This window comes from Parasteatoda tepidariorum, chromosome 8 (genome assembly GCF_043381705.1).
Source record: "Parasteatoda tepidariorum isolate YZ-2023 chromosome 8, CAS_Ptep_4.0, whole genome shotgun sequence".
Classification (NCBI taxonomy): domain Eukaryota; kingdom Metazoa; phylum Arthropoda; class Arachnida; order Araneae; family Theridiidae; genus Parasteatoda; species Parasteatoda tepidariorum.
This window is the reverse complement of record NC_092211.1, coordinates 30,759,376-30,785,931: the sequence shown is the minus strand read 5'-3', so window position 1 is coordinate 30,785,931 and position 26,556 is coordinate 30,759,376. Positions and strand designations below refer to the sequence as shown.

General features: G+C 30.9%; 1 protein-coding gene across 7 annotated transcripts in view; it reads right to left on the bottom strand.

The window, feature by feature from the left end:
• LOC107439046 (homeobox protein extradenticle) overlaps positions 1-26,556 on the bottom strand; it is a 315,422-nt gene that overhangs the window by 32,292 nt on the left and 256,574 nt on the right. For all 7 annotated transcript variants that reach the window (XR_006224678.2, XR_011637542.1, XM_043039033.2 and 4 more), the window contains 3 exons: positions 19,326-19,516; positions 13,276-13,411; positions 10,862-10,955 (listed from right to left, as the gene is read on the bottom strand). Coding sequence is in view for 5 of the 7 variants with exons in the window: in XM_043039033.2 (XP_042894967.1) it covers positions 10,862-10,955; positions 13,276-13,411; positions 19,326-19,516 (421 nt within the window). In the remaining 2 variants the exon portion in view is untranslated. The remainder of the gene's footprint in view (positions 1-10,861; positions 10,956-13,275; positions 13,412-19,325; positions 19,517-26,556) is intronic.

The following is a 26,556-nucleotide window of genomic DNA, read 5'->3' as shown; positions in this document are numbered from 1 at the left end:
GTCATAAATATTCGAAATTTCGAAAACTTAGCAATTACTGATACTTCGGTCTAAAATGTTCCAATTTAGTTTTATCAAAACAGGCTCTTAGCATGAACAAATATTGTGTTCAGAAATATAAACTAATCAAGTAACTTTGAATTTCAAACGATATTTTAAAAACAGAAGTTTCAGACATTAAATATTCTTATTAATTTGAAATTACATTCCACAAATCTTAATAACTGTTTACATTAGAATGAGATTTTGGCGCCTCGCGGCTGTCTTTCAGCCCCGAGTATTGACATCCCCCTAAAGAAGCAACCCTAAGCAGAAAGCAGACTGACCGTGGTCCGCGGCGGTCGATAGGGCTAGTAAAGGGCGCAAAATGGCCACTGTTTCGGCGCTTCCTTGAATCGCTGAGAACAGAACAAATGTGCCTGCCCGTCTGGAAATAATCAGCTTTCCTTCTATGCAACAGAAAGGGAAGGGAGTAAAAGATTATTCAAATGTGCAATTTTCCATAACAATGATTTCATTTAAAGGACTCTCCGTTGGAATGAGAAAATTCGATTAGAATTCGAATAAACTTTAAGATGAATTGAAGAGAAGGAATTCGATTTTTGGGGCAATTTTGTATGTAATAGAAGGAAAATATAACCTTTTAAAACGATGGTGTTTGAGGGTTTATTACATGCGTTTAAAATAATAACAAATGCATTATATACATAACAGCGAATTGCGTATAGTGGAATAAAAAAAAAAGTCCTTAAAAGGAGGTTATATTGTATGCTTTGAAATTGTAATAAATTCGTTATACACGTAATAGTAAATTGTGTGTAGTCGAAAAAAATATAGCAATTTAAAGTGAGGATATGCTTTGAAATCTTAATTAATTCCTTAGTCACGTACAGTAAATTGAGTGTATAAGAATATAACTGTTTAAAACGATAGTGTTTCAGGCTATATTGTATACCTTGAAATTCTAATAAATTCATTATATATAATAGGAAATTGTGTGTAGTGGGATCAAATTGTCTTTGAGTCAATAAGGCTGTATGACTGTATGTCGTAAGTCATTCCCAAGGCGGGCATTGGAAAAAAATATATTACGAAATTACGTAATAAAATTTGGATACTTATCAAATAATTTGAGGCTGGGTAATATAGTGATAAACCATACTTTTTGAAAAAATGACATTTTTATATTTAACTTTCCCTGAGTATAATTTCCATACAGGGCAGATACTCTTACATAGATCCAGATTTTCCACTACAAAACAGTACAATAAACGGAAAGCATTTTATTGCCTATATGAAAATTTTTGTATTTTTCATGAAAAACGCGCTCCTGAAAGCTTTCAAAATGAGGTTTATCATTATATTGCCTCGACTTCTTTCTATGCTAAAAGTACTGTCATACACTGTGCTTTCAATTACATAATGGTATGAAAAGCAACAAGAAAAAAATACCATTTTAGAGAAATTTTTCCAAATTTAATTATTATTTTGTTGTTGTTTTTTTGTCAAAATTCAATTTTTTTTTTCTATAAAAGAATTCTTCGAGCAATAAAAACTGAGGGTAGAGATAGTCGGTGAATTATGAAGCAAATTCGGAGACTTGAATTGACAAGACTTAAGCTACTTTATCACTTGCAGAAATTCCTCAAAAAACATTTTTTTTACACTCGCGTTTTTGTATTTTTCAGCGCACTTATTCACATTTACTTTACCTTTCAAAGTCAAAACTTTTAAAAATAAAAAAAGAAGAACTCAAACAATTTAATAAACTAACATTCTATTTTAATTACAGCTTCCGAAGTCCATAACCTGACGTTGCAAGGACAACAAGGATATCAACCCGCAAATGTTTAATGGCAAAATATTTGAGCAATTTTAAATGTCCAATTTTTTTTATACTCAAGACACATATTTAGTTTGCGAACATTTATTAGCATGCAATTTTCTGAATTAAACTCGTCATAACAATGCTATTACCAAAACAACATCAAGCATATTTTGATTTAAACATCTACGATTCTGTTCTTTTTAAATTCAAATCATCTAACTTCACTTCGACGTTTAATTTCACTTAAAAATAACTACGTCAAAATTTTAGAAAAACTTTTAAGTGTAGTATATGTTATAATTTAACTAATTTTTAAAAAACAAAATTTTTTCAAGTTCAAATAAAAATATTTATAGCATAATGAGACAATCAAATTACACTTCAGGGCAATTAAAACTTAGGATTTGCGATTTTATAAAAGCTTTAATAGAGAATTTAATGAGCTCATTTAGCAAAGAAGATTTAAAAGCTTCTTAATCAGAATTCTAGACAAAAAAATTTTTTGAAACTTCACTGAAATGAGAATCCTTTCTGGCCAATCACAGCCCGTCTACAAGTAACAAAATGGAAATTAAATTGGAGAGAAATTCCATTTTAATTAGGGCTGTACTTTTCATAATGACTTCTTTTGAAGTATGTGAAACTTTTTTTAAAATTCTTTTCCAGAAATAGTACTCAAATATGCAACTCCGTCTCAAAAGAAAATCGTCGCGAAAACTGAATATCGTTTGCAGCACCTCTATCTGCACCAATTAACATCGAAAAGAGCTTTTTAACGAGGACACTGACTAAATGGGTACTTCTCCTTTAAAGAGAAATAAAAAATAAAAAAATAATAATAATAAAATAAATAAATTGGCGATGAACGAAAAAAAAAATTGGCGACAAAAAAAACAAAAACGCGCCAAAATCGCTTTTAAGAGGAACTTCAGGATTAAACGCATTCAGGAAGGAAATTTGAAGTGAGATGATAATAAGAAGACCCAAAAGAAAAAAAAAAAAGTATATACAATAATCTAGAAAAATCCTAATGAGGTGTAATTAAAGAGATATCACTGAGAAGAGGGGAGAGGAGTGAGGTGAAATGCCTGCTGAAACACGTCGTAATAATCGGTGGTGTCGAAGTGTTAAGAGTATCGTGGAATAGTTGCTGGTCTCCATAGCAAAGTCACGTATTTTGGGTTCTCTTAAGTGAAGAGGAGGCGTGAGTGGGAAGGTGGTGGTATCACAAATTGGACACCAGAACCCCAGTTTTACAGTTAAGAACAAAGCTGATTTTGGGTTTGCAATCGATTTGTGAAATAAAGTGATTTGCAAGAGAAAAGTGAGTTTTTCTTGTGTGTGATATTCATGCAGCGCATTTATTTTGGATAGTAATGAGATTTTACTAATAAAAAATGTAATAGTAAAAGTTCTTAATTGAACGCGAGACAAATTTATGGTCATAAAGATTTTTTTTTAAAACATAAAATCGCTATTATTCGCTAAGCAATCTCATTCTATTTAAAACATTGTAATTTTAAATAGTAAATCTAATAAAACTATTTACAAAAAAACTTAATTGTTGCAAAAGTAGTTTAATTGTTGTTTAAGTAGTAGTTTAATTTTTGTTAAAGTAGTGGCTTAGAATTGATTCGTAAGGAAAAACAAATTTTTCTTGTAAGTTAATCATGCAATGATTTTGTTTCGGATAGTAATGAAATTTTACTAATAAAAATGTAATATTAAAATTTCTTAATTCAATGTTAAACTAATTTGTAGTAATAAAACTAATTTGTTTATTTTTTGTATTATAAAATCACATTTATAACGAATTGCCAAGAATAACTGTCTCAAAATTTTAAGTTGTAATTTTAAATAGCAAAATTAATTAATCTTATTATTTTAATTATAAAAAAAACCTAACTGTAAATTAAAATCGCAAAAAAATTAATCATAATTGTTGCTTTAAGTATCAAAAGTAATTCGCGCAACAGTGTTAGAAAACCGAAACGATCTAAAAGCAAAAACTTATTGGGAAGTTGTCTGAGTTTAAACTAAGACTTTTATAAGTTATTTCAATTTAATTGAAGCATGCTATCTAAAAATCGGTATAAGTTTTTTTTTGACTTTAACATAAATGGTTACCTTTATGCCTAACTAGTTCGTATCATCAATCTTACAGCTATGTAGAGATCGAAATAATAAAACCTAACAAAATTGTTACAAGGAGAAAGTAGTTTTTATTGAAAGTCGGAACTAAACGCAAGTAATCTTCTGTCCTCAATAGTGGTATATATGCCCCCAAATTAATGTACTTATGTATATAAGTGCCAACGTATTGCATAGAGGACTACTAATGTGCTCATATATATATTTTAGCTTTATTTTTGATAGGGATTCTAAATGTTTGCTATGTAGGAGGTCATTATAGAACCCCATGTACTTCCTTCTTTATTTCATGGTGGGTTATCGCACTCATAGTTATGTGCACATAAAAATGCAGCATTGAATTTGAGTGAGAGAGATTGGTTACACGAGATCAATATGAAAATCTATTCAAAAGCAAAACTTATTTTACAGAAGCAAAAGTTTCCAAAACTAACCCATTTTGACAGCTTTACTTTAGCATAAAGGAAACAGCAATGGCCAGAGTATTAAAACATATAATGGATATTTTCCACAAGAGAAAAAAANAATAAAAAACTATTCCAAAAAAAAAAAAAAAAAAAAAGCCAGAGTAATAGATAACCCGAGAGAAAAACTCTTATAAATCTGTTAACGGCTACCTTCAAACCATGAAAGTTAAATAAAAAGAATAAAAAACAGAATTTCCTACCGAAAAAATTGAAGAGGGGGTAAAAAAAAAAAAGTAAAAAAAAGAAGAAAGCAAAAGTCCGGATGAGACTAAAGGGGAAGTAGCCAAGATAATAGCTAAAGTAGAAAAAGAATGAACGAGGTGGCGAGAAAGATTTTGCTGATCCTTCCGAAAAATAAGTCGAAAAACGACAGAAAGTAAGTAAAATAGAGAGAAGAAACTGGAAAAAAAGCTAGAAAGGGAAGGAAATAGTGGGTGCTATGAGAAGAACGGAAACATTCCAGAATCTTTTAAGCGGGGGTGGTGGAGAAGGAAGCAGCGTCCCTCGATGAGAACCTATGGGAGGAAGTTTGGTCCGGTTTCCGGGATTCCTTCCTAGTTAGGAAACAGGCTTTTCCTAGACTAGAATGTGCGACTTGTGGGGATGTCTTCTAAAAAAAAATTATTTACGAACAGAAACTAAACCGGCGGAATTGAAGGGAAGTATATGAATAGACTAAGTAAACATTAAACTATCACTGACTCGCTTGATAAAGTATATCCTAAGTTACCACAAAAAAAAATAATAATAAAGCAGATTAACCTTTCTATTTTTTAACAAGAATGTACAAAAAAAAAACTTAAAATCAGATTATGCGGAAATTTTTGTGAGGACAAATTGGATCTAGCGAAATTTAAATTTATATCAATTGATAAAAATTCGGAATATTTATAAAATATTGTTCTAAAGGACAATAACAGAACTCAAAACACCTAACCCTGCAGTGTAGTGATGAGCTGGTGCTGGGCAGTCAGTCATTTTTGCGCTCAACTAGAGTAATCCTAAATTTCTAAACTTTTAGAGAAAGGCACGAATCGCCTTGAATAGTGATCTGTTTCAGTTATGTTTATAAGCATTGTTAATTAAATTGTTATATCTGATGTTCTATCTGTTCAAACAGATCTATGGAATTTTCTTTCTTTATTTCCAACTTTTATTTATTGGTTTATAGCCAGATTTGTTTTTTTTCTTTTCGCAACCAAAATAAAATTCCATATATTTATAACACTCTTATAACACAATCTCTAAACAATTCCTTAGTTTACCCAATAAAAAAATTCTAATTAGCACACGATCGTTAGATGGATGTTAACAAATTCCAAAAAATTATATTTGAAAAAAAAAAAAAAATCTCTCTCCATGTTTCTCTCTTAAATTATATTTAAAAAATTCTCCCCCTTCATATAAAAAAAANAAAAAAAAAAAAAAAAAAAAAAAAAAAAAAAAAAAAAAAAAAAAAAAAAAAAAAAAAAAACGAAACTTTAAAGAGTTGCCAAGAGTTGAGTTAAAAGTTGCCAAATTATTTTAACGAAATGCATATATTCAAATCGTAACTATATATTGCAGTTATCACTTTAATCGATAGCAATTAGTAATGATTACATTATTACTTTAAATTTGAATATTAAACCTCAGCCATAATACACTCATGGACAAAAAAATTAGCGCACCAAGCTAAGGTGAGCTAATTTTTTTTATCCATGAGTGTAAATTAAAATTCAGTAATATGATTAGCCAAACTACTGAAAAAAAAAGCTCATTTGATATTAAATTACTAAAATAAAAAGATATTCTAAATATATCTACTGCAAAGAAAACTTATTAAGTCAAGGCATACCCTCCAAATTAAGATATCAAAAATAAACAAAACACCAAATTAAAAGGGATTGACAAAGTAATTACCATCCACCTGGAGTTTACTTTAAACTAACAACCCACTTTTTTTCTAAAGAAAACTTCGTATAAAAATCCACAACCTCAACAAAACTCACCAACATCATCTCATCCTTGGAAAAGGGAGAAAAAAAAAAGTAGGGAAAAGTCTGATATTTATCCCACGGAAAAAGAGTGCCAAAGCCTGGTGCCAAAAGATAGACAGCAAACAAACAATATAAAAGGCTAGATGTGGGGAAAAAAGGAAGGAAAACCAATAAAGGCAGTAGGCAGCCCATGCTGGAAAGCAATAGCCATCAGAAAAGAGTTGGGCACACAACTTTTCTCTTCATGCCTGCACAAACATTTGTGCAGTTACCAAAGATACCTACTAACTCAAACAAGTTCCTTCTTTTTTTTTTGTGCAGGAGACAACCTATACTCCTTGAGGGTATTAAGAGGGAATTTTCAAAGAAAAGAATGAATTTGATTTTTAGAGTAGAATGTATATGTATGAAGGGTTTTCTAGCAGAGCTGAATTAGATTTAGGGAGGTGGAGGACAAGTACCGACTGTAAATGTGTAAATAGGAACAAGGGGATTGTTGACAGTTCTTAAATGCCCGTTTGTAATATTTTGATAACTCTGGCCCGTCTTTTTTTATTGGTGGGGTTTAAATAAGTAGTGTATGTACGTGGAGTAGATTGAGGTAAAAATCAATTCGTATACAGAAAAATTCCAATTTTGTTTGGGTAACAAAAAGAGGTAATTAAATTAAATAAATAGGGTTTGATAAATATCAAAGGTTTGAAAAAAATCTAAATTTTGGAGTTTTCATTAGCCAACTGCAACAGCATCTGCAAAAAAACGTGTTTGTTTAATTCAGAAGCATGAGAACCATGATGTTATGGAAGCTAGCCTATGGTACCATTATTTGCACTAAAAATCAATGCATTTAACAATTATTATTGCTTTTTTTCCTATAGTAACATACAAATTTTTCCCCTTTTATTTTTTGCAGTTTTTTTGTTTTTTTTCAAGCAGTGACATTACTATTTAAAGTTTAAGGGGGGGGGATTAAGGTGAAACTCATGAATGTTAGTTTAAGATTTTCTTATATCTCTTCAGGCAATTTTATTCATTAACATCGACTAACTTTCCCAATTTTACAAAAAAGATATCTGTAGATTTAATCTTAAAATTGATGATTCCCTCATAATAAACTTATCAAAGAGTAATTTTTCTTAATGTGCAATCTCTTCCTTCTTTACTCATTTTTATTATCCAATGGAACATAAAAGGACAAAAATGAAGTTCACTTTTTAATTATTATTGTTTTCATCCTTTAATAGAGCCAATTTAATTTAAACGAAGTATGTATAGCTTTTGTCCAGAAGGTTTAATTTCGTTAAGAATACACATAAACAAAAACAAAATTTTTTTTAAATTTTTTTTTTTAAAATTAACTGCCCAGTATTTGAAATTCATTAACAATTTTATATGAAGTATTGAAGTACGCACATTTCAAATAAAAGATGTGTAGCTGATAAAAACCTACGAAAAAGCTAATTTTTTGTGCGGTTGTAGAAATTTTTGAAATAAAACGTTGAAACGGTACAAGTTGAACTACACAACTCAACATATTAACGAAGTAAAGAATTTAATTTTACAAGCAGACAACATTGAACGATAAAAAAAACGCCAATATATTTATTTTTATAGCTATTTCAAGCGTCATTCATTATTAACGCACGTGGATTCAACCATATCCCATTACACAAAATGAACAATACNAAAAAAAAAAAAAAAAAAAAAAAAAAAAAAAAAAAAAATCACAATATCTACATAAACTTCAAACTCTCGCACTGCTCTAGACTAATTCAAATAAAAGGTGGAATAATTCACACAAGCTCTAGCCGGAGACGCGAAAAATTCTAGTTCCATAACAATGGAAAGAATAAAGGAATAAAAAAAAAAGAAAAAATATTGGGAAAGATGGTAAGGCATTATTATCCTGGAACGAAACAGTCGAACTTCCTCTTCTTTCTCCTATATAAACTTCACAGTCTTCCTTCCCATTTAACTGTCCCATAAAGCAGGGGCTGAGCCCCTATGTGAACGGTAAAAGGGGGGTGGGCACACCGGGCCGCCCCCTTATCGCGCGGCCGATGCTAGAGTGTGAGAGCGTGCCGCCGAAAAGCAATGGCCACCCGGGGACAGTTTCGGCTGTTTGCCCGGTGAACAGACGTTCAGTGTAGATAAGAGAAGAAGCCCCGGTGTTAGAGAGAGTGCTAATCTGGGAGTGCCTTTTATCAGCCCTGGTGCAGGCCCTAGCCATGTTGCTGCAGGAACGAGGAAAGGTGGTGTGGAGGGGGTGATTAGTGTGAGCTCTTTTCTGGGAGTGTGTTTGTTATGTGTGTGAAATACCGAAGAGGGCTAGTTTCGGATTTTGCTTCTATTTTTCTTGGTCTTTCAATGCAAAGGAAATAAAGCTAAGCTTGTTTTTTGTTGGTTCGTTGATTTTGTGACATAAATACAGCTGTACATATGTTTAGTAGGAAGTATATAAAGTTTATTTTAACTAATGCTTTTAAAATAATGGTTTCGTGTTGAAAATTTGATGGTATGATGTGCAATGTAAATTATTAATAGTTTAACTAAAATATATGGATAGTTAATCTATAATTCACCGCTAATAATTATTTTTTGAAGCACTAACGTTGAATCGTTAAAACAAATAATTAAAATAAAAGTTTGATTCTTACTAAGTTGAAAAACAAGGATCTTTGCTACTTTGACCAAATCAGAAATTTGTTCATAATATGCTTTTTTTTAAAAAAAATTCTCATGGTTAAANAAAAAAAAAAAAAAAAAAAAAAAAAAAAAAAAAAAAAAAAAAAAAAATATTTTGTCTGGACTATGTGTTTTACAAATTTTTTATAGTTTAATCAAAGATTATGTAATTTACAAATCGATGTAAGATGATCATTATTTTTTGAATGCTAAAATGTTTTAACAGAGCAAAAGAAATTTATTTCAAGTATATAACTACATTGAAAAGAATGGCTTAAGTTATTATAAAAAGTAATAAGGAATTTGATCGTAAAAAGATTTCTTATTGTTAACCAGAAAATACATAATTTCTTAAATGGATAAATTCTGACAATTCAGATTTTGAATATTTAGGGCTAATTTTAATCGAAAAAATATAAAATAATCACTATTAATGTCTCTGATAGCTATTCGGAGAAAACCGTTAAAAAAAATTATTGAAAAGATAATTAAGTTAATGAAGATAACTTTTTTTAATTCGAATTAAAATAATTAATAATGATACTAAAGTGTTGCATATCAAATTCAGCCAAGTTCGCGTAAAGCAAAATAAAACATTATTTTTTCTATACGCACTATTTATTAATTTTTTTTTTTTGAAGGACAAAATGAATATTGCTTGAATAAATTCTAAAAAAAATATTGTAAAGATTGCTTTTAATTTTTTATTTTCGAACATTTCAATAAAATCATTCATATGCGAAAAAATAAGGGTTTATTTTTTATAGACTTGGTAGGGTTTCATATAAAATATCTTAAACTGTAATAAAATCATCCGCCTGTGCGGAAGGGACAATTTTCTTAGTAATGCAGTTGTGAGTTTATAAAATAATTAAAATAGAAACTCCGTAAAACGTTTTATAAAAAAAAATGACAATTTCAGATTTAAAAAAAAAAAATTGCATATGTATCTGCTAGTTAAAATGGAATGTATAACATTTTGCACTTTTAAATAACATGCATAATATAAGTTTAATTTTTATAATAATTTAAACCATGCACACAACCTTTCTCGCACAACAAATTTAAATTTGAGGTAATTTTATTTTTAAAGAGATTCATAAAAATGTGTCGATTAATTCCAACCTGCAACTTTATTTTCAATATTCTGTAACATATAAACTTAAAAAAGTTAATAATAAATTATCTGTAGAAAATTTGACAGTTTTTAAGTGTTTATGAGACTTCTGAGTAAAAAATAAAAAAATATATGCTGATTAAAATATAATAAATTCAGAAAAAAAAATTAAACTACTTAGTTAAAAATTTAATTTTGTTATTCATGTCAAACCGTTAATAACGAAACTGAAGAGAAAAAAAATTAAAAACTAGCAAAAAGAACCTTTATGAAGCAATTGAATAATTTAGTATTTTTCAATAAAGCTTGCATGTTTATTAACGTAAGAAAATGTACTTGTCATGAAATTTAAGAAAAAAAAATTGTATTTAAAATGTAAAATAATCAAAAATATTAATTAAAAAAAATTAAAAACAGAACTTTAAAAATGAAATTTGTAAAAGGAAAATAAAAAACTTGACTACGGAAACATTATTATATAAAAAACAACATTTTTATTTAAAAACTTGAGTTCCTTTGTACAAAATTTTTTAAAAGTCTTTCTACACATTGTCGCGCACATCGACACAGGGACAAAAACGGACATACACACACGACTGATTTCAATAATAATCGGTGGGAGGGGAAAACTGACCTGCTTTTTTGGCAGCGTATAGGTTGGCTTCTTCTTGAGCTTTACCGATATTTTTCTTGTACCTAATTCGTTTATTACCGAACCAATTTGACACCTAAAAAGAAAAAAAAAATACTTAATACAATTCACCAGAAAGCACAGTTAGGTACCATAACTTAGCACAGTTAGATACCTTAACTTAGCACAGTTAGGTACCATAACTTAGCACAGTTAGATACCTTAACTTAGCACAGTTAGGTAGTTCACCAGGAAGCACAGTTAGGTATCATAATTTAGCACGGTTAGGTAGTTCACCGGAAAGCACAGTCAGGTACCATAACTTTGCACAGTTAGGTACCTTTCTGAGTTAGGTACCATAACTTAGAAATTAGGTTCCTCAAATTCATGAACATGCACCGAGGGACCAATATTGGAATGTATAGATTATTTAATATTAGTCATATACAGGGCCAATATCGGCCTATATAGGCTGAATAATGAATATAAAATATCGGGGGAATCGTGAATCTGACTATTCTAGATAGGGCCGATATTCGAAGTTAAGTGGCAGTAAAATATCTAAGATGAAAAACAAAAATACTTAATACAATTTACCAGAAAGCACAGTTAGGTACCATTACTTAGCACAGTTAGGTAGTTCACCAGAGAGCACAGTTGGGTACCTTTCTAAGTTAGGTACCATAACATAGAAGTTAGGTTCAGCAAATTCAAATTCATGAACATGCACCGAGAGGCCAATATTGGAATGTGTAGATTATTTAATATTAGTCATATACAGGGCCAATATCAGCCTATATAGGCTGAATAATGAATATAAAACATCGGGTGAATCGTGAATCTAACCATTCTAGATAGGGCCGATATTGGAAGTAAAATATGGGGTGAATCGGACAATTAATGAATATTGGCGCAATGAGGGCCCAAGTCATTTTGCTAATAGGGTCATTACAGTAACTTTTTTTTTCACCTTTTCGCTTTCCTTTTCTAAATAAATGCTTTATCAATCTTACTTTATAGAAAAGAATGAGAATGTCTGGTCACTAGTCTAGTGACTAGTTTACACTAATGTCACTGGACAAAGTCCCTTTGTGATGCTGTTTCGGTTAAATTTGAAACCCATAATAGTGATATTCGAAACGATTAATATACATTTAATTCGAAATTCATTAGGTTTAGATAATTTAAAATTCCTTAGACTTATTCAATACAATGCATTTATTATTTAACTCAATAAAAGTTCAATATTATCGTATTAGAACTTATTGACTTTTTCTTAGAATGAAAAAATCATTTTAAAACGCAAGCGTGAAAATAAAATCCCTATTTCAATTACAACTATATATCCAGAAACATTTTGGTATTAAAGCTTAAAACTAATTTGACTATTAGAATCTACAGATGATCAACATGGAATTAAAAATCTCCTCTTCTAATATTTCTACAGTACCGAATTTTTTTTTTTTTCCTTCTCAATTTTAGTTTCATTGACCTCGCCACAATTATTTTAGAGGATAGAGTAGATAATTTTTGGCATTAACTCTGTACTTGATAACCAATATTACGGTCTATAGTTGTGGACAACAAGAGATTGCTTTTAAATTTGATACAAGCCTCTCAAATTTTAATATCACTGTCATTACCTGTTTAAATGTTATCTCAGACTGCAACTCTCGGAATTGAATACTGGCATCCGTAGTTGTTGATTATATTTATATTTAAAAAAATTAATTAAAATCACCATTTAAATTACACCTGGTTACTTTAAAACTAACTCTAATATAGGGTGCGTAGCCAAATTATTCAACAAAAAATAAGCACCTTTGAAAGCACTTTTCAAGCACTCCAATAATATTTTTAAGCACTTTAAAAGAATATCATAATCAGGCAGGTTTGGAAAGCTTTTGACAATTGACGGTATTATCTGTTTTTTTTTAACAGTCATGTCAAAAAAAATTCTTTTGACATTGTTTTTGACAATTGTCAAAATTTTTAAATCATGTAAATCGAATGGCGTTTTCATAAGCTACGGTAGTAATAGATTGGGGTTGAATTAATTGTGAAAACGTTGAATAGAACAATGTGAACAGTGTCTTTTTACACATTTCGTAGCGAAAATCAACATGGTAAAGAAAAAATCTCAATTTGGAAAAGGGAAAATTAAGCACTTTTTAAAAACACCCAATGAAAAAAGCACCTTTAAGGGCTTTTAAAAAACGAAAATCGAAAATAAGCACCTTTAAGCACTTTTTAAAAATGCTACGCAGCCTGTGATAGTACCTTAATATTAATTTGACTACTAGAAGCCCATGACAGCAACTTATTGACTATTGACATTGTTAATTTTGAACAAAATTGTCGCTAATTAAAAACAAGAATTAAAGATACTTATTTATGTTGCAAAGGTATATATTTACCTGAGAGACTGTGATACCACACTTCCTCGCCAGTTCTTCTTTTGCTTCTTCACTAGGGTAGGGATTACTGAGGTGGGAATAAAAGTATTCGTTGAGGATTTCTGTTGCTTGTTTACTAAAATTCCGCCTTTTTCTCCTGCAAGAAAAACATCATAAAAAGGTGAACCAAAAAGCATAAATTACAAAAAATTGAGCACAATAGATAAGAATTTTATTATTTAGTGCTAGCTATGAATGGAATGCTGTAGCAAAAGTTATAATTAAAAAAATCGGAACAGTAAAATTTTTTTGTTTCAGGCTGCAAACGATAATCCTTAAAAGTCGAAAAAACAAGAACTATTAAAAAAAACTAGAGGCGCAAACGATAATTTCTCAAATTTGAAAAGAATGCAGGAGCTTTTCTCTAGAATAAGTTGTAGTTCAAAAGAGATTTTAAGAGATAATAGAAATAGGTAAGAATTACAAAACTTATGCATTGATGAGAATACTAACGAAGAAAAAACATTGTTTCAAACTTAAACATTTTAAATGTATTCATATTTCTCTTCAAGCGCAATTTTCCCATAGTTTGCTGGAATTAAATGAAACACAAATACTCGTATCAAAGAAAGCAAATGTTTATGCAACGGCTTTTTTTTTTTTTTTTTTTNTTTTTTTTTTTTTTTGGAAAAAAAAACAGAATAAATATAAATTCAAAATAAGAAAAAGCATCGACGTTGCAAGGGTAACATGATGATAAAAAATAGAGCAAGTACTAGGGTTTTAGAGGTGTAACGAGGCGAAAAACAACCATTCTAAGAAATAAAAAAAAAGAACTGAAAGGGACAATTTACATTGTCTCGCTAATTCTCCAGTCTCCAACCATTAAACCACGGGCAAAACAATTTCCACGCCTGGTTTAAAGGTGCAAAAACAAGTAGAATAAGATAGAAAGAAGAAAAGAAAACAGGGGTGATCGTAGAATGGAATTAAAAGGAGAAAAAGAGTATCAACACCCAATACCGATTCGGATGGTCGTATGGGGATAATAGATTCAAAGGAAAACTGGAAATGGGGCAAGTATTTTCATTAAAAGGAAACTTAGCCTAATCCCCTTTTCACCGTTTTTACCTTAAATCGGGGGATGTGTACAAGAAAACATCCTTACAGGGGCGATTGAAAAGATATTGTTCAATAATTACTGATGAAAAAGAATCTTCAGAATGAAGCTATCAGACTGAAGCTATTGATAAGAATATAACTTTAGCAGTTTAGGAATTTTAAACCGCATTTTCAGAAAGTATTTAAGGCAAAATAAACCAAATGCATAATAGATATTTAAAAAAAAGGTAATTTTATTAACAAAACAGAGGATTTTGTGTTCAGTGATTAAAGTGTAAATTAATTAGAAAAAAAATTTAATAAGACTTAATTCAATGAAACCAATTTTGTTGTAAAAATGTTATAGTTAAATTGATATAATTTTTACTACATTTTTTCGCAATAAATTCTATACATGTATATGAAACCCTTGCTTGAATAGCAGGCATAAATTTATAAAAAAAGAAATGTCGTTCACGTTCGTAAAAGTCTTTTTTCTATCATCTTATTTAAAAACAAGTACACATACAGCTTATTTCTAGAGTCAAAGCCAATTATATAGGCTAGGGATTAAATAAGAATAAAAATTAAAAATTTATACATTAAGGCTATGTATCTAAAAATATATTAAGGTGGAGCCCTATTATTCGTATAAAATACACCAACTATAAAGTAACCATAATTTGTTAAGTTAACGAAATATTTATATATCAAAATAGCAATAATTTAAAATTTTTATAGACCAAAATAGCTATTATAATAAGTTGACCTTTAAGAGTCAACTTAATCTTTTTTTTTCAAACAGCTTTTAAGTTCTACTGCCGCACAGTCATTTGTTAGAAAAACTGAATATTTTATTAATAATCATGAATAAATAAATAAATAAATAAATAAATAATACGCTCTTTTCCTATTTGCTATGGTCTACCAAAAGTAGACCACGTTTACTCATCTATTATACAAGAATTTATTTACATTCATGTAAATAAATTCATAAAACATTCTATGTACCAAAATTTTTAAATTCAGAAAAATTATTTTTTTAAAAAAATTTTTTTAAAGAAAAAAATTCTTATTTTTAGTTAATGAGTGCATTTAAAATGCTTCAATTTTCTTATTCATTATTATTCCATTCAATTTTCAGAAAAACAACAAAGCTAGATTTCAAAACATTAAAGCATCTCATGTTAAATGTTACCGTATTTACAAGCATTTAAGATGGATGGACAAAAATAAACCCAAAAGAATTTTAAATAAATATAAAAAAAATAGCTATCTAAACTTTTTCCAAAGGCATCGAAAAATAAAAATTCATTTAAGTACTTCACACATTACAGAACATTTATAATATATTTTATCGCCAAACATAAACTAAAATCTACAGAAAAAAGAAGAAAAAAATTTTCTTTTTTTCCTAGTTCGATAAATGAACCGAAAATTCCGTACCTAAACTAACAAAAGCAATTAAAAGACATCACGATTAAATTAAGCAGAACATTCCACCAAATATATAAACACTGGAATTAATCTCCATCCATTAAGAACTCAAGTTACATATTTAATGGTGCACTGGACGCATACCTGTAAACCTAAGTAGAAAAAAAAAATCATCTTTTCCAAGATGAGATCTTTTTCTTTATTCTCTATGGGAGCACTAATGCGTTTTCTATTCGGATAGTCCTTTTTAGCATCTTATTTTCCTACCAACTTTATCCCCCCCTCTTCTTTCCAATAAAGAAGGGGAGGGGAAGAGCTGAGAAGATTAAGATTTCATCCCCTTTTCCTAGACCATGTATATATACGCTCTATACTCGTTAGCAAAATAATTGACTGAAGCCAGCAAGCGACAACTAAGCTGCCGGCCCAAGTAGCATTTAATGCAGCACTGGCTATTTAATCCTTTTCTGCCGGTTAGAAATTATTTACCACTTGCGTTGGGGCTACACATTAGTTTCACTTGGAGTAAAAATGGCAAATTCCTCCTTTTTTTTTTTTTATTCCTCAACCCAACCCTCTTTCTAAATTTCTTTTTCAACGTGCGTTAAAAGAGAGAAAATGTTTACGCGTTTTTGGCGCAGGGTCTTAAGACTTTAAGATTTAATTTAGCCCATAAAATCAATTTCTTTTGGAGGGGGATTTTTAAGGTGATTTTCTTGGCGAAAACAACTTCTTTTTTTCCTTCACGAGCACTTCTTCGTTGGAAACCCTATTCCCAACGATGCAATTTTTGCAGGCAGGTGGTTTCGAGTTTTAATTGGAGGCAATCAGGAAAATTTATTGCTCGAAATTTCATACGTTTTAATTTACACCGTTGAAGCGAGAAGGGTGCTTTAACACGGGTCAGAAAAAACTTCCATAAGAAGAAATGTAGGAATTTAAAAATGGCGGTATCATTCAAGTCCCTGAAGCGAACCACCAGCAAACGCTTTGCGTACTGAATTCAAACTATCATCATATTTAACGCAATAAGAAAGACATGAGGATGCATTAGAAAAAGTAGAGCTAAAAGTTAACGTTAAAAAGTTTAAGTCGTATTGCAAAAGTGATGCATTTATCTTTGTTAATTAGGAGGATTTCATTAAAGCAAGAAAATTCATAGTTCTAGTTGGCGGTGGAGCACTGGTGTTTGTAGAGATTAATGACGCCATCTTGATCTTTCTAGGAATAAGTTGCATGGAAATGCATAAAAGATAACTTTTTATAAAGCGAACCAGAGTTTTTAAATTATTTCTTTACTGGAATAAGAAGCCAAGCCCTTCTGAGTACGCTTCTATTTGTTAAAAGATAATTTTAAAATACTAAAGAAGAATACGCAGAAAACCTTATAATTAAATGTTTGGATTTTTTAAAAAAAAAGTTTTTAATTAATATACAAATACATAATTGTATAAATCAAACGAAAGTAACACTTTACAATGTTACTAGACTGTTTCGCTATATAAATTTAGTAGTAATGAGCTAATACAATCAAAATCTAATTTTAAATATGGGCCTATAGTCCACACTTCTCTCGAAGATGATATTTATAAATTTAACTATTCCTTATGACTGTTTCCTGGTAAGTACTTTACATGTCTCTAGAATTAAGTAGATTACAACAACAAAAAAGCTCATAAAAATCGTTCTCCTGAACTATATGAAAATTTAGCTTATTATCGTGCTTTAAATAAATCATATTTTATTGGTAAAAGGATTTCTAATAAGGGCCGAAAACTAAAAATCGTCAGCATTAAAAATTGGTTGAAACTGAGAAAAGTAATAGGTTTCTGGTAAAAATTAAACATAATGTTGATAGAGCGGAACAAATAAACAGTTTTTAAATATGATCAATCTGATTTGAGAAAAAAATGAAAAATAGCCTCAGAATGATGTAAGTCTAATGTGAGAGAAAGCCTTATTTTTATTCATTTTTTTTAAATACAGATAATATTATTTGTACTTTAAACTTCAAAAATCATTTCATTAGATAAACAAAAGAAATGCCACGCGAACATTCTATGTTAAACCAGATCATGCAATGCCATCTTTTCCAATATATAAGACCTCTAATCTATCCTCATCGAAATCTTCCCAATACACTAGAAGGAAAAGGGGGAACAAAATCCAATAAACGGGCAGCAGTACAGCATCCTTCCATCCCCAAGTGATGCGGAAGATGAAGCTCAGAGAGGCATCAAGGGATGTGGGAGAGCAGGGATGGAGAGTTATGGGAGTAGCCCACGGTCGACGGAGTGCAGGGCCCATTACACGCCCATATGGGCCCGGCGTAGCTTAATTCTTCCGCGTCAGGCATTCCGGAATGACGCAATTCAGGGTCCCGGAGCCTTAATCCTCAGTGACCGGACTTTATTCTGCTTGTCATGCGTACGTCATGGTCGGATCTGTCATCGTCCGGCCTTTTACCCCTTGCCAAGCGTCCGGGAATGCTTTGAGCCATTATTGTTTTCTATCTGGTCTTATGGGGGGAAGGAAAAGAAGTTTTTGTTAAATGTTTGGGAAAAAGAAGGTCGAATAATGCTGACTTTGTGGATAAAGGGATATGGTCCATGTGGAACGGTTTACCGAATATATTTTGGTTCTTCAAATTTTTTTTATTTTTTATCTTCATTCGCAAACCCTGACCGCAAAACAAATTTTTTATAAAATAAACCGTTAAGTCCGTAGATACGGGTGGAAATTTAAAAAAAAAAAAATGAATAAATAAATAAAGCAATTTTAATGATGGAACTTAATGTTAAACGTAATTTAATTGATTAATCTATCAAAATAAAATAAGCACTGTTTCCTAAAGGAAAAAGAAAGATATTTTAATTAAGAAAAGTTATTTTTTTACAAGCGTGATTTTGCTAGAAGCGCACATTAACCGCATGGCAAAATTTCGTCATTAGTATATTGCAGTAAACAGCTGATTATCAAAAAATAACTTAAACATACAAATATGAAATATTACAAACTCATGACAAAGAAAAAAATATTGAAACATAATTGAAATTTACGAATTATAATTTTTAATTTTTTAAAGTTGAAACCAACTTATGCTGTCTAAATATTTTACAGAAACAGTTTATTCGTTCTAAAATGGGAAAAGGAGGATTTTAGGGAACTTGTTACGTAAAAGAGGATATTATAGTTCAAAGAAAAGTTCAAATCCTTCTTTAATTAAAATAATTTTACTCATAGAATTGATATGAATATTGAGTAAAACCTTACTCGTCTTTAAAGCTACTGAGAGCTAGTTTTGGGAAGTCCAGATGTTACCCTAATGCTTTTTAATAAAAATTTAAGAGCATTTATTTTAAGTTACATACTTTGATATAAATGTAGGAAATATAAAAATCGACACATTTTAAATTCCTAGTCAACAAACTATTAATGTTGATTTAGAGAGTAAGTTAAGCTATTTAGGTCTAAGGTCATCAGTGACAGGTTTTGGTAAGTGACAGTTTAAATAAAAAGAAAGATTAACATACCTGGCGTCGAGAAACCTAGACCTGAGGATCATGACTGCTTCACACGTACTCTGTTTCAACTGGACTTGGATGGAGTTGAACTTCTTGTGGATTATTTGAACCATTCGCTCGATTTCTTTCGGCGTTATCGGCCTTGTTCGACTTTGTTCTCGTAGCAGGTTCATTACGTGCGTCGTGAACTCGTTACATGCCTAGGATTGAACAAATAAAATATTTAGAAATCTAATGAACAGGCCATAATAATAATGACACACAAAAGCACAAAATGACACACAAAAGCAGCTAAAGATCAGTATATGACGTTTTATGAAACCTGTAGCTATCTTTTAGATAAAAGTTACCTGTAGATACTATGAAACCTGCAGATAGTATTTTTTAGTGACCTGTAGATAGTATGAAAAAGTATAGAAATCGCGGCAGTAGTAAAAATAAAAAAATCCAAAATCCAAAAAGCATTTATATATACATAAAAAAAAGGCAATTTTGCACCATATTACAATTTAAATAACAGATATTATGATTCGTTAAATCAATTTTGTCTTATGTCGGCTATGCCCAATAAAATAGTAGTATTTGCAATTATTGAAACAAGATAGGCTATTGTTTTACTAAATACCAGGTAATCCAAAGAGTTTAAGAAGTGGTTTATTTGGACTGAAATTATATCCGTTTATTTATATTCTACATTAAATTTCAATACATTTTCTTTTAAAACTTTGATTCACAAAAAGCCACTCTAATTAGAAGATGATAGAAGCAAGCAATATTTTCCAATATTCAACTGTCCAAACTTCAAACGGTTCATTAAATGTGTTGATGACGGATAAAACTTTGTTGCTGATACAGTTAAGCATGCATAACAACATCCCTATCAAGAAACAACAAAATAAGAAAAACAAACTGAAAAAAAAAAATAAAAACTCTTAAGAGGAAAAATTTTTCACAAAAGAATTGTCTAAAATCCGATTAAATAATTTTCATAAAATGGTACATAACAAAACACAAATTGGCTATAAAAACTGAATGAAAATGTTTAAAGTCTTAGAACACTGCAAAAAACGGTATACCGTTCAAGCAAACGACATCCAGCCGTAATCAAATTTCACGCAACCGCGAGTTCCAGACGGCCGAACTTTTACAACCTCATTCCAACAAAAAGCGGTAGAAACCACATCAAAAGGCATTCCTTGTTTTTATAGCATCAGCGGTTTTCATGATACATAAACTTCCAATTAGGAGATCCCCCACCCACACCAAAGCTTCCAAAAAAAAAAAAAGACCTCCTAACCACGGTGAGGTCTAGTCCGGTTTGGGCGCACCATTAAATATGACAAGCATCATCCAGATCCGGCAAAATAATCTCCCACATTATCCGGAAGGGTATAAGTATAGGACAAAAAAATCGATAGCTGACCGGCCCACCCCCATAAACTCCACTGGTCAGGTTTTATGAGAAAAACCCTCCATAGAATGAAGGGGTACAGTATTATAACATAATACCAACTCGCTTTTCTTTTTATCTTTATATTCCCGATTCTTATCTTTATTCCGATAGATGGTGTTAACGCTAGGAGGGGTGCAGCACCACCAGGTGGCTCATGGGGGGAATTTATATATCCACCAAAACCTAGGCTTACGTCTTCTCCAATTAGCGCTGATATAACTCATGATATCTTTCTCTCCGTATCCACGCACCCCTCGCTTCTTGGTTGCTTAACTAGTTTAGCCTGCCCGGGTTTTCGGGCCAAGTACTATATACTTCCCTGGTAGCGCAAAAAGCTAATCTAGTCCCACATCAAGTGCCTCAGATGGAAGAAGAGGGGATGGGGAAGATATTCCATAAGGCTTATGGAAAAGCTAATCACATTCGGGGAGGCTGTGTTTTGTTTCACCACTGACAGCTAACGCTCTTTTCCTGCTCTTGCTCGTTCCTTTGAACGCATCCTTCCATGAAACGTCTCTTTTTCTTTTTCTGTCTTGGGATGCTGGAAGAGCCACCTGAATGAGTAACAGGATTCCTCTTGCGCATCTTTATGTTTCGGAAGAGGCAAAAAAAAGAAGAAAACGAAGAACAATCCGGTAAAGCAAACGCTGCCCGTTCAGGATGTTGAGATGAAGTGTTTTCAGCGATTCAACTAATGGCGACAGAGGAGTAAACATATAAATTTTTGGATATAGGTTTCTCCTTTATCAAAAGTGAAATGAAGTATTTCGGTCTAAAATTTCACAGCGAAAACACTAAAAATGGTTTGTAACATGCTGACTTCCAGAATTTTGCAAGCTTAACATTTGTTAACAATTTCTCATAATTTCAGTAGTGTATACGAAGCCCTGGCAATATAAATACAAATCTTGATCCACTAACACCGTTTGCTGGATTTTATGAGAATAGGTAATAATTAAAAAGTAAGAATTTAAACAATCAGATCTGTTTAAGGTTATTTTTAATGGAGAAAAATCAACATTATTACCAATAAAAACTCTCAACAATTATAATAAATATACTAAATTTATAGCAGTTAGTTTTATAAACAATACGCAGCAGACATATGTAGGTCCAAAAATAAAAAGAAAGAATACATAAGTTACGAGAGATTTTCAGAAGAATTCTTTTATAATTAAAACGTAATATACCGGTATTTTGAATTAAATAATTGCAACAAACATTATAGAAACAAATTCAACATTTAGATCGATTGAAGTTGGATAATTAAACGTAATTCATTTGCGAATATTATTGTCTACTTTCATTCCTTGCTAATATTGCAGCAAATTTGTATTATATTAGTTAAAGTTAATTTATTGTAGAAGTTGCAACAAATTTTTACAATGAGCTCCTATATAATCCTAATTTTGGAATCTTCCAGTTTGCAATGCAGACAAATATTAAAATTGATACTCAAAGCTCATTCTTATTTGGCGATTGCACTCGGATATAAAAATTATAATTACAAGCTAAATATTATAGTTTACAGCTCTTTAAGATACACAAAGTTTTCTTTTTTAAAAAGCAATTACAAGTTTTTTTAAACAACTAAAACATACAATTGTCTTAAAAAAGAACTAGCTTTTGGTCCAATTTAGGAAAACCAATTGCATTGAAGTTTAAATGCCTATGGCAATAATTTTTATCCATTAGTTCTAAAATGTGCGCCCAGAAAAGCAAATAAACATTAAATCCCTACGTTTCAAACGAAAACTATATATCATTGGCATTTAAGAATCGCTAAAACCAGAAATCTTGTACCCTGTCAACCGAAATGTGCAATAACAGGTAAAGCTTCGATTATAATTCAAAATACCTAACTAGAATCTTTATTTTTGCGAACGCTTTGGAGTTGAAATCGCGACAGGGGGGTTCCAAGCGACCATTAATCAAGAAAGAGTGGAGGTTAGCAAAAGCGAGGGGGCAATCACGGGTAATCAGGCTCTCGATTGTTTGCTCGTGCCTTTGCGTAAAGGCTATTAATCAAAATCCTGCTTACTAATGACACAGACCAGAGGTCAGGAGGGTTAACCACCACGTGGATCTGGCTCGACACCTGCTGCTGATAGATTTTTCTGAGGAGAAGGATGGTGTTTTAAAATTCCTCCAATTATTCTCTTCCAGTTACGGTTCTCTCCCACACAGAAATTTAATACGATTTTTACAAAAAGATGAAGGGTTTAAGGTAGCCATTGTGCAAGAATATGAACGTTCCTTAAGCTCATGAGTTTCTCTATTTAGTTGTTGAGCAAAAGTTTTGATGAAATATTATTTTCTTCCATAGGCTAACTCATTAAATATATACTGCCATACAATCGAAAAATAATCGTAAGCGACAAAAAATTTCAAAATTGAGATGTTTATATATTTGGCGTCTATGTATAAGCTACATATTGCAAAAAGAAAAAAAAAGTTTTCCTATTAAAAATTTTGTTCCACCAGTTCTATGAAATTCTATTTTGGCGTTCATAGCATTAGCATTAGCAATAGGAAGAGAATAGTTGTCAAGCTACTTTTCTCGAAATCTATCGTGAAGCACTTACGTTGTTGTTGTTTTTTTTTTTTTTTCAATTGCACGGCAGTATATTATACTTTTTAAAATTTATTCGAATCAAGAAATGATCATCTATTTTATTATTGTGTACAAATAAACAAAAAAGAGGAATATTTCTTTAACGTTCATAAAATTGCTATTTTTTTTTAGTTACATTTTAATACTACTATTACTCCATATTTATTCGTGCAGTTATATCTTATGGTTCTAACAACACTGAGAATGCATAAAAAATTCAAACCTAAGTCAAAGAAGGTATGAAAAAATACCAATTAATCCATCAGATTTAATTTTTACAGAAAACTATGGAACAAATAAGCGGAAAAGTGTAGCATAAATAAATTATTCCCATAAATGAAATATAAGTTTCCATGTCATGATCATTTTTACTCTGATGAACTAATTAGTCATGATCATTTTTAACGAGCTTCATTATAGCAAATCTATTTGAAGTGATGTTGGTCCAGTAGGAAGGCTACAAGTTTTTCTGAAAAAACTTCCAATTTAATAGGGTGGGAGAGGAGTAGACAGGACATTTGAAATTGATCAAGATTCACGATCGTTTTAGAACATTTCTCCTCTTGTAAGCACTTGAGTATTTATATTAACGAAAAATTTTAATTAAACAGTTATTTTTACTTATTTATTTTTTTATGAAAATTTCTAGATTTGTTAATTTGAGCGACAAAAAATAATGTTTGTTATCTCGTTGTACCGTTTTCTTTTTGTATAAAAATTCTTTTGGAGGGTTACTTAAAAAAATGTAAAGTTATGATCATTTAAAAAAAAGATAATAAAATAAACAAAGAAGAACTGCTTTTAACCAGAATCGTAAAAGTAGGATAACAAAAAAGGCATAGAACTTGCCTTTAAACTAAAAATATAGATACTGTATGAAAATGGAGAGAGTTTATTGATTGAGTCGGCTTTGAAACCTGCCTCACTTATCATATTTAGTATAAATTCACACGATTACGAGCTGGTTACCGAGCCCAATACTGTGTTATCTAAATTTTTTGGCATTAATGATTCGAAAACTTGATGTGCCTTTCTGCAACTGGGGAAATTTCATTGAAATCGTAATAATTCTTTCAGATAACTAAAATTTTTTTTCTCTTCTTCGTTCTCTTTACGCGAAGACACTTCGTACAGAACAGAACAAAAGAACATCCTTCCTTGTTATTATCTCATTTACTAAAAAAGACAAAAATATCAAACAATGACTGAAACTGCCGCTTCATTTCATACGGAACAAAAAGCAATCCCAATTTTGCTTTATCTGGGTAGTTGACCGAAAGTTTTGGCTTACAGCTCCCATAGATGGGTTTTGCAGAACCCAAACTTTACATGTATCGCTTCATCAAGCTTTTCCATATTGTTTCCAATTAAAAGTTCGTTGAGCGGACAAATTAATAAGGGAGGCTCATTTGGAGCGAGAGAACAAAGAATTCCGACAGAGGGGAAAGGGGGGTATAAGCAGGGGGTGCCGGACGTTGCATTTCACGCCTGTCAGCTCCTAGACAAAAGATTAGGGTTAAACAAAGCCCTATGCCCGCACATTACATTAGTTGCAGGCACACATTAAGCCTGGTGTTTGCTAATCTGATGTGATGCCTACCCCTCTCCTTTATTGTGCCTAGTGCTATGTGCGCTCCGTTAACGCCATGTGGCATTGAGGCGATTTTCAGGGGGTGGGGAGATGTTCTCACTGAAATGAAAAGAATGGCGAAGTGAACTTTAGGTGCACCTTTATTTCCGTGTTCAGAGGAGTGTAAGAGATTTTCCTTGTTCGAGTTTTGTGGAAGAAGCAGTCGTAGTTATATTTAACCCTTTGCTCCCCAAGTTTTGCAAGCTTTCGGGTGAAAAGGTTGGCGAAGAAAATTTTTACCGGTTCTAAAATATTCTTTTGTGCAAGAGATATTCCAGTTTCGTGCTAATTCTTTGTTTAAGGGTGTTCGTGATCATGCTTCCGACAGTAAAGTGCTATGGTTTTTAGTAAGTGAAATTAAATATATTCAAAGCTTAACGGTAGATGTTATTCCATGTGTTATGATGCTTGGGTTTTTGAAATTTTACTTAAAAGCACATAAAACAAACCTTATTATATAAAAATATGAATGCTTCAAGATAAAATATTTATATGCTTTTGCAGAGAAATAAGCATTTATTAAGAAAATTTTACAGATATAAAAAAGATTTTGTAAAAATACAGACAATGAGCATTACACGTTAATTTATCTTTATTGAATTCTAAACTATATTATTAGCAATAACATTTCTATCTGTATTTATTTCCAAAATTAGCTATTAAATATGATTTCTTTAACATTCTAAGCATAAGGAATGTGATAGGAGTATTTTTAATGAAATTTAAATAAAATATATTTTTTAAATATTAACCAAACTAATTCGCTAAATTTCTCAAAGGACAATCCAATATCAGAAAGGAAAATCGGAGGATTTTTTTTATTCTATGTCAGAAAATCACGCGAAACTTAGGATTGGTTTCAAAATACAGTTATGAAGTAGAAATATAATCCGCCCAAGTAAATGAAATTACGTATTTAAGGCAACTTTTGTAAACAATAATGTTCGTTTTAAGGCTCATTCTTATAATTTAAACTAACATCTATACTTTAGCAAATTAACTTAAATGTTATAAAACATCATTCAAAAATCAAACTAAAATAGTTATAACGGTATTGGCAGAATAAAGCAATCTACTTAACGCGTATATGCGAAGTTAGTTTCTCCTTAAACAGAGAATCAACAAGGAGGAAACACTTTTACAGAGACACAGAAGTAGTTTTCGAATCAAAATGGTTTTAACACTATCAGCAAAATAGAGCAATCTACTTAACGCGTATATGCGAAGTTTGTTTCTCCTCAAACAGAGAATCAACAAGGAGGAAACACTTTTACGGAGACACAGAAGTAGTTTTAGAACCTAAAGAATATTTTCAACATTATAAGCAGAATAGAGAATTCTAAATAACGCGTATATGGGAAGTTAGTTTCTCCTCAAACAGTGAACCAACAAGGAGGAAACACTTTTACAAAGACATAGAAATAGTTGTAGAATCAAAATGGTTTTAACACTATCAGCAGAATAGAGCAATCTACTTAACGCGTATATGCGAAGTTTGTTTCTCCTCAAACAGAGAATCAACAAGGAGGAAACACTTTTACGG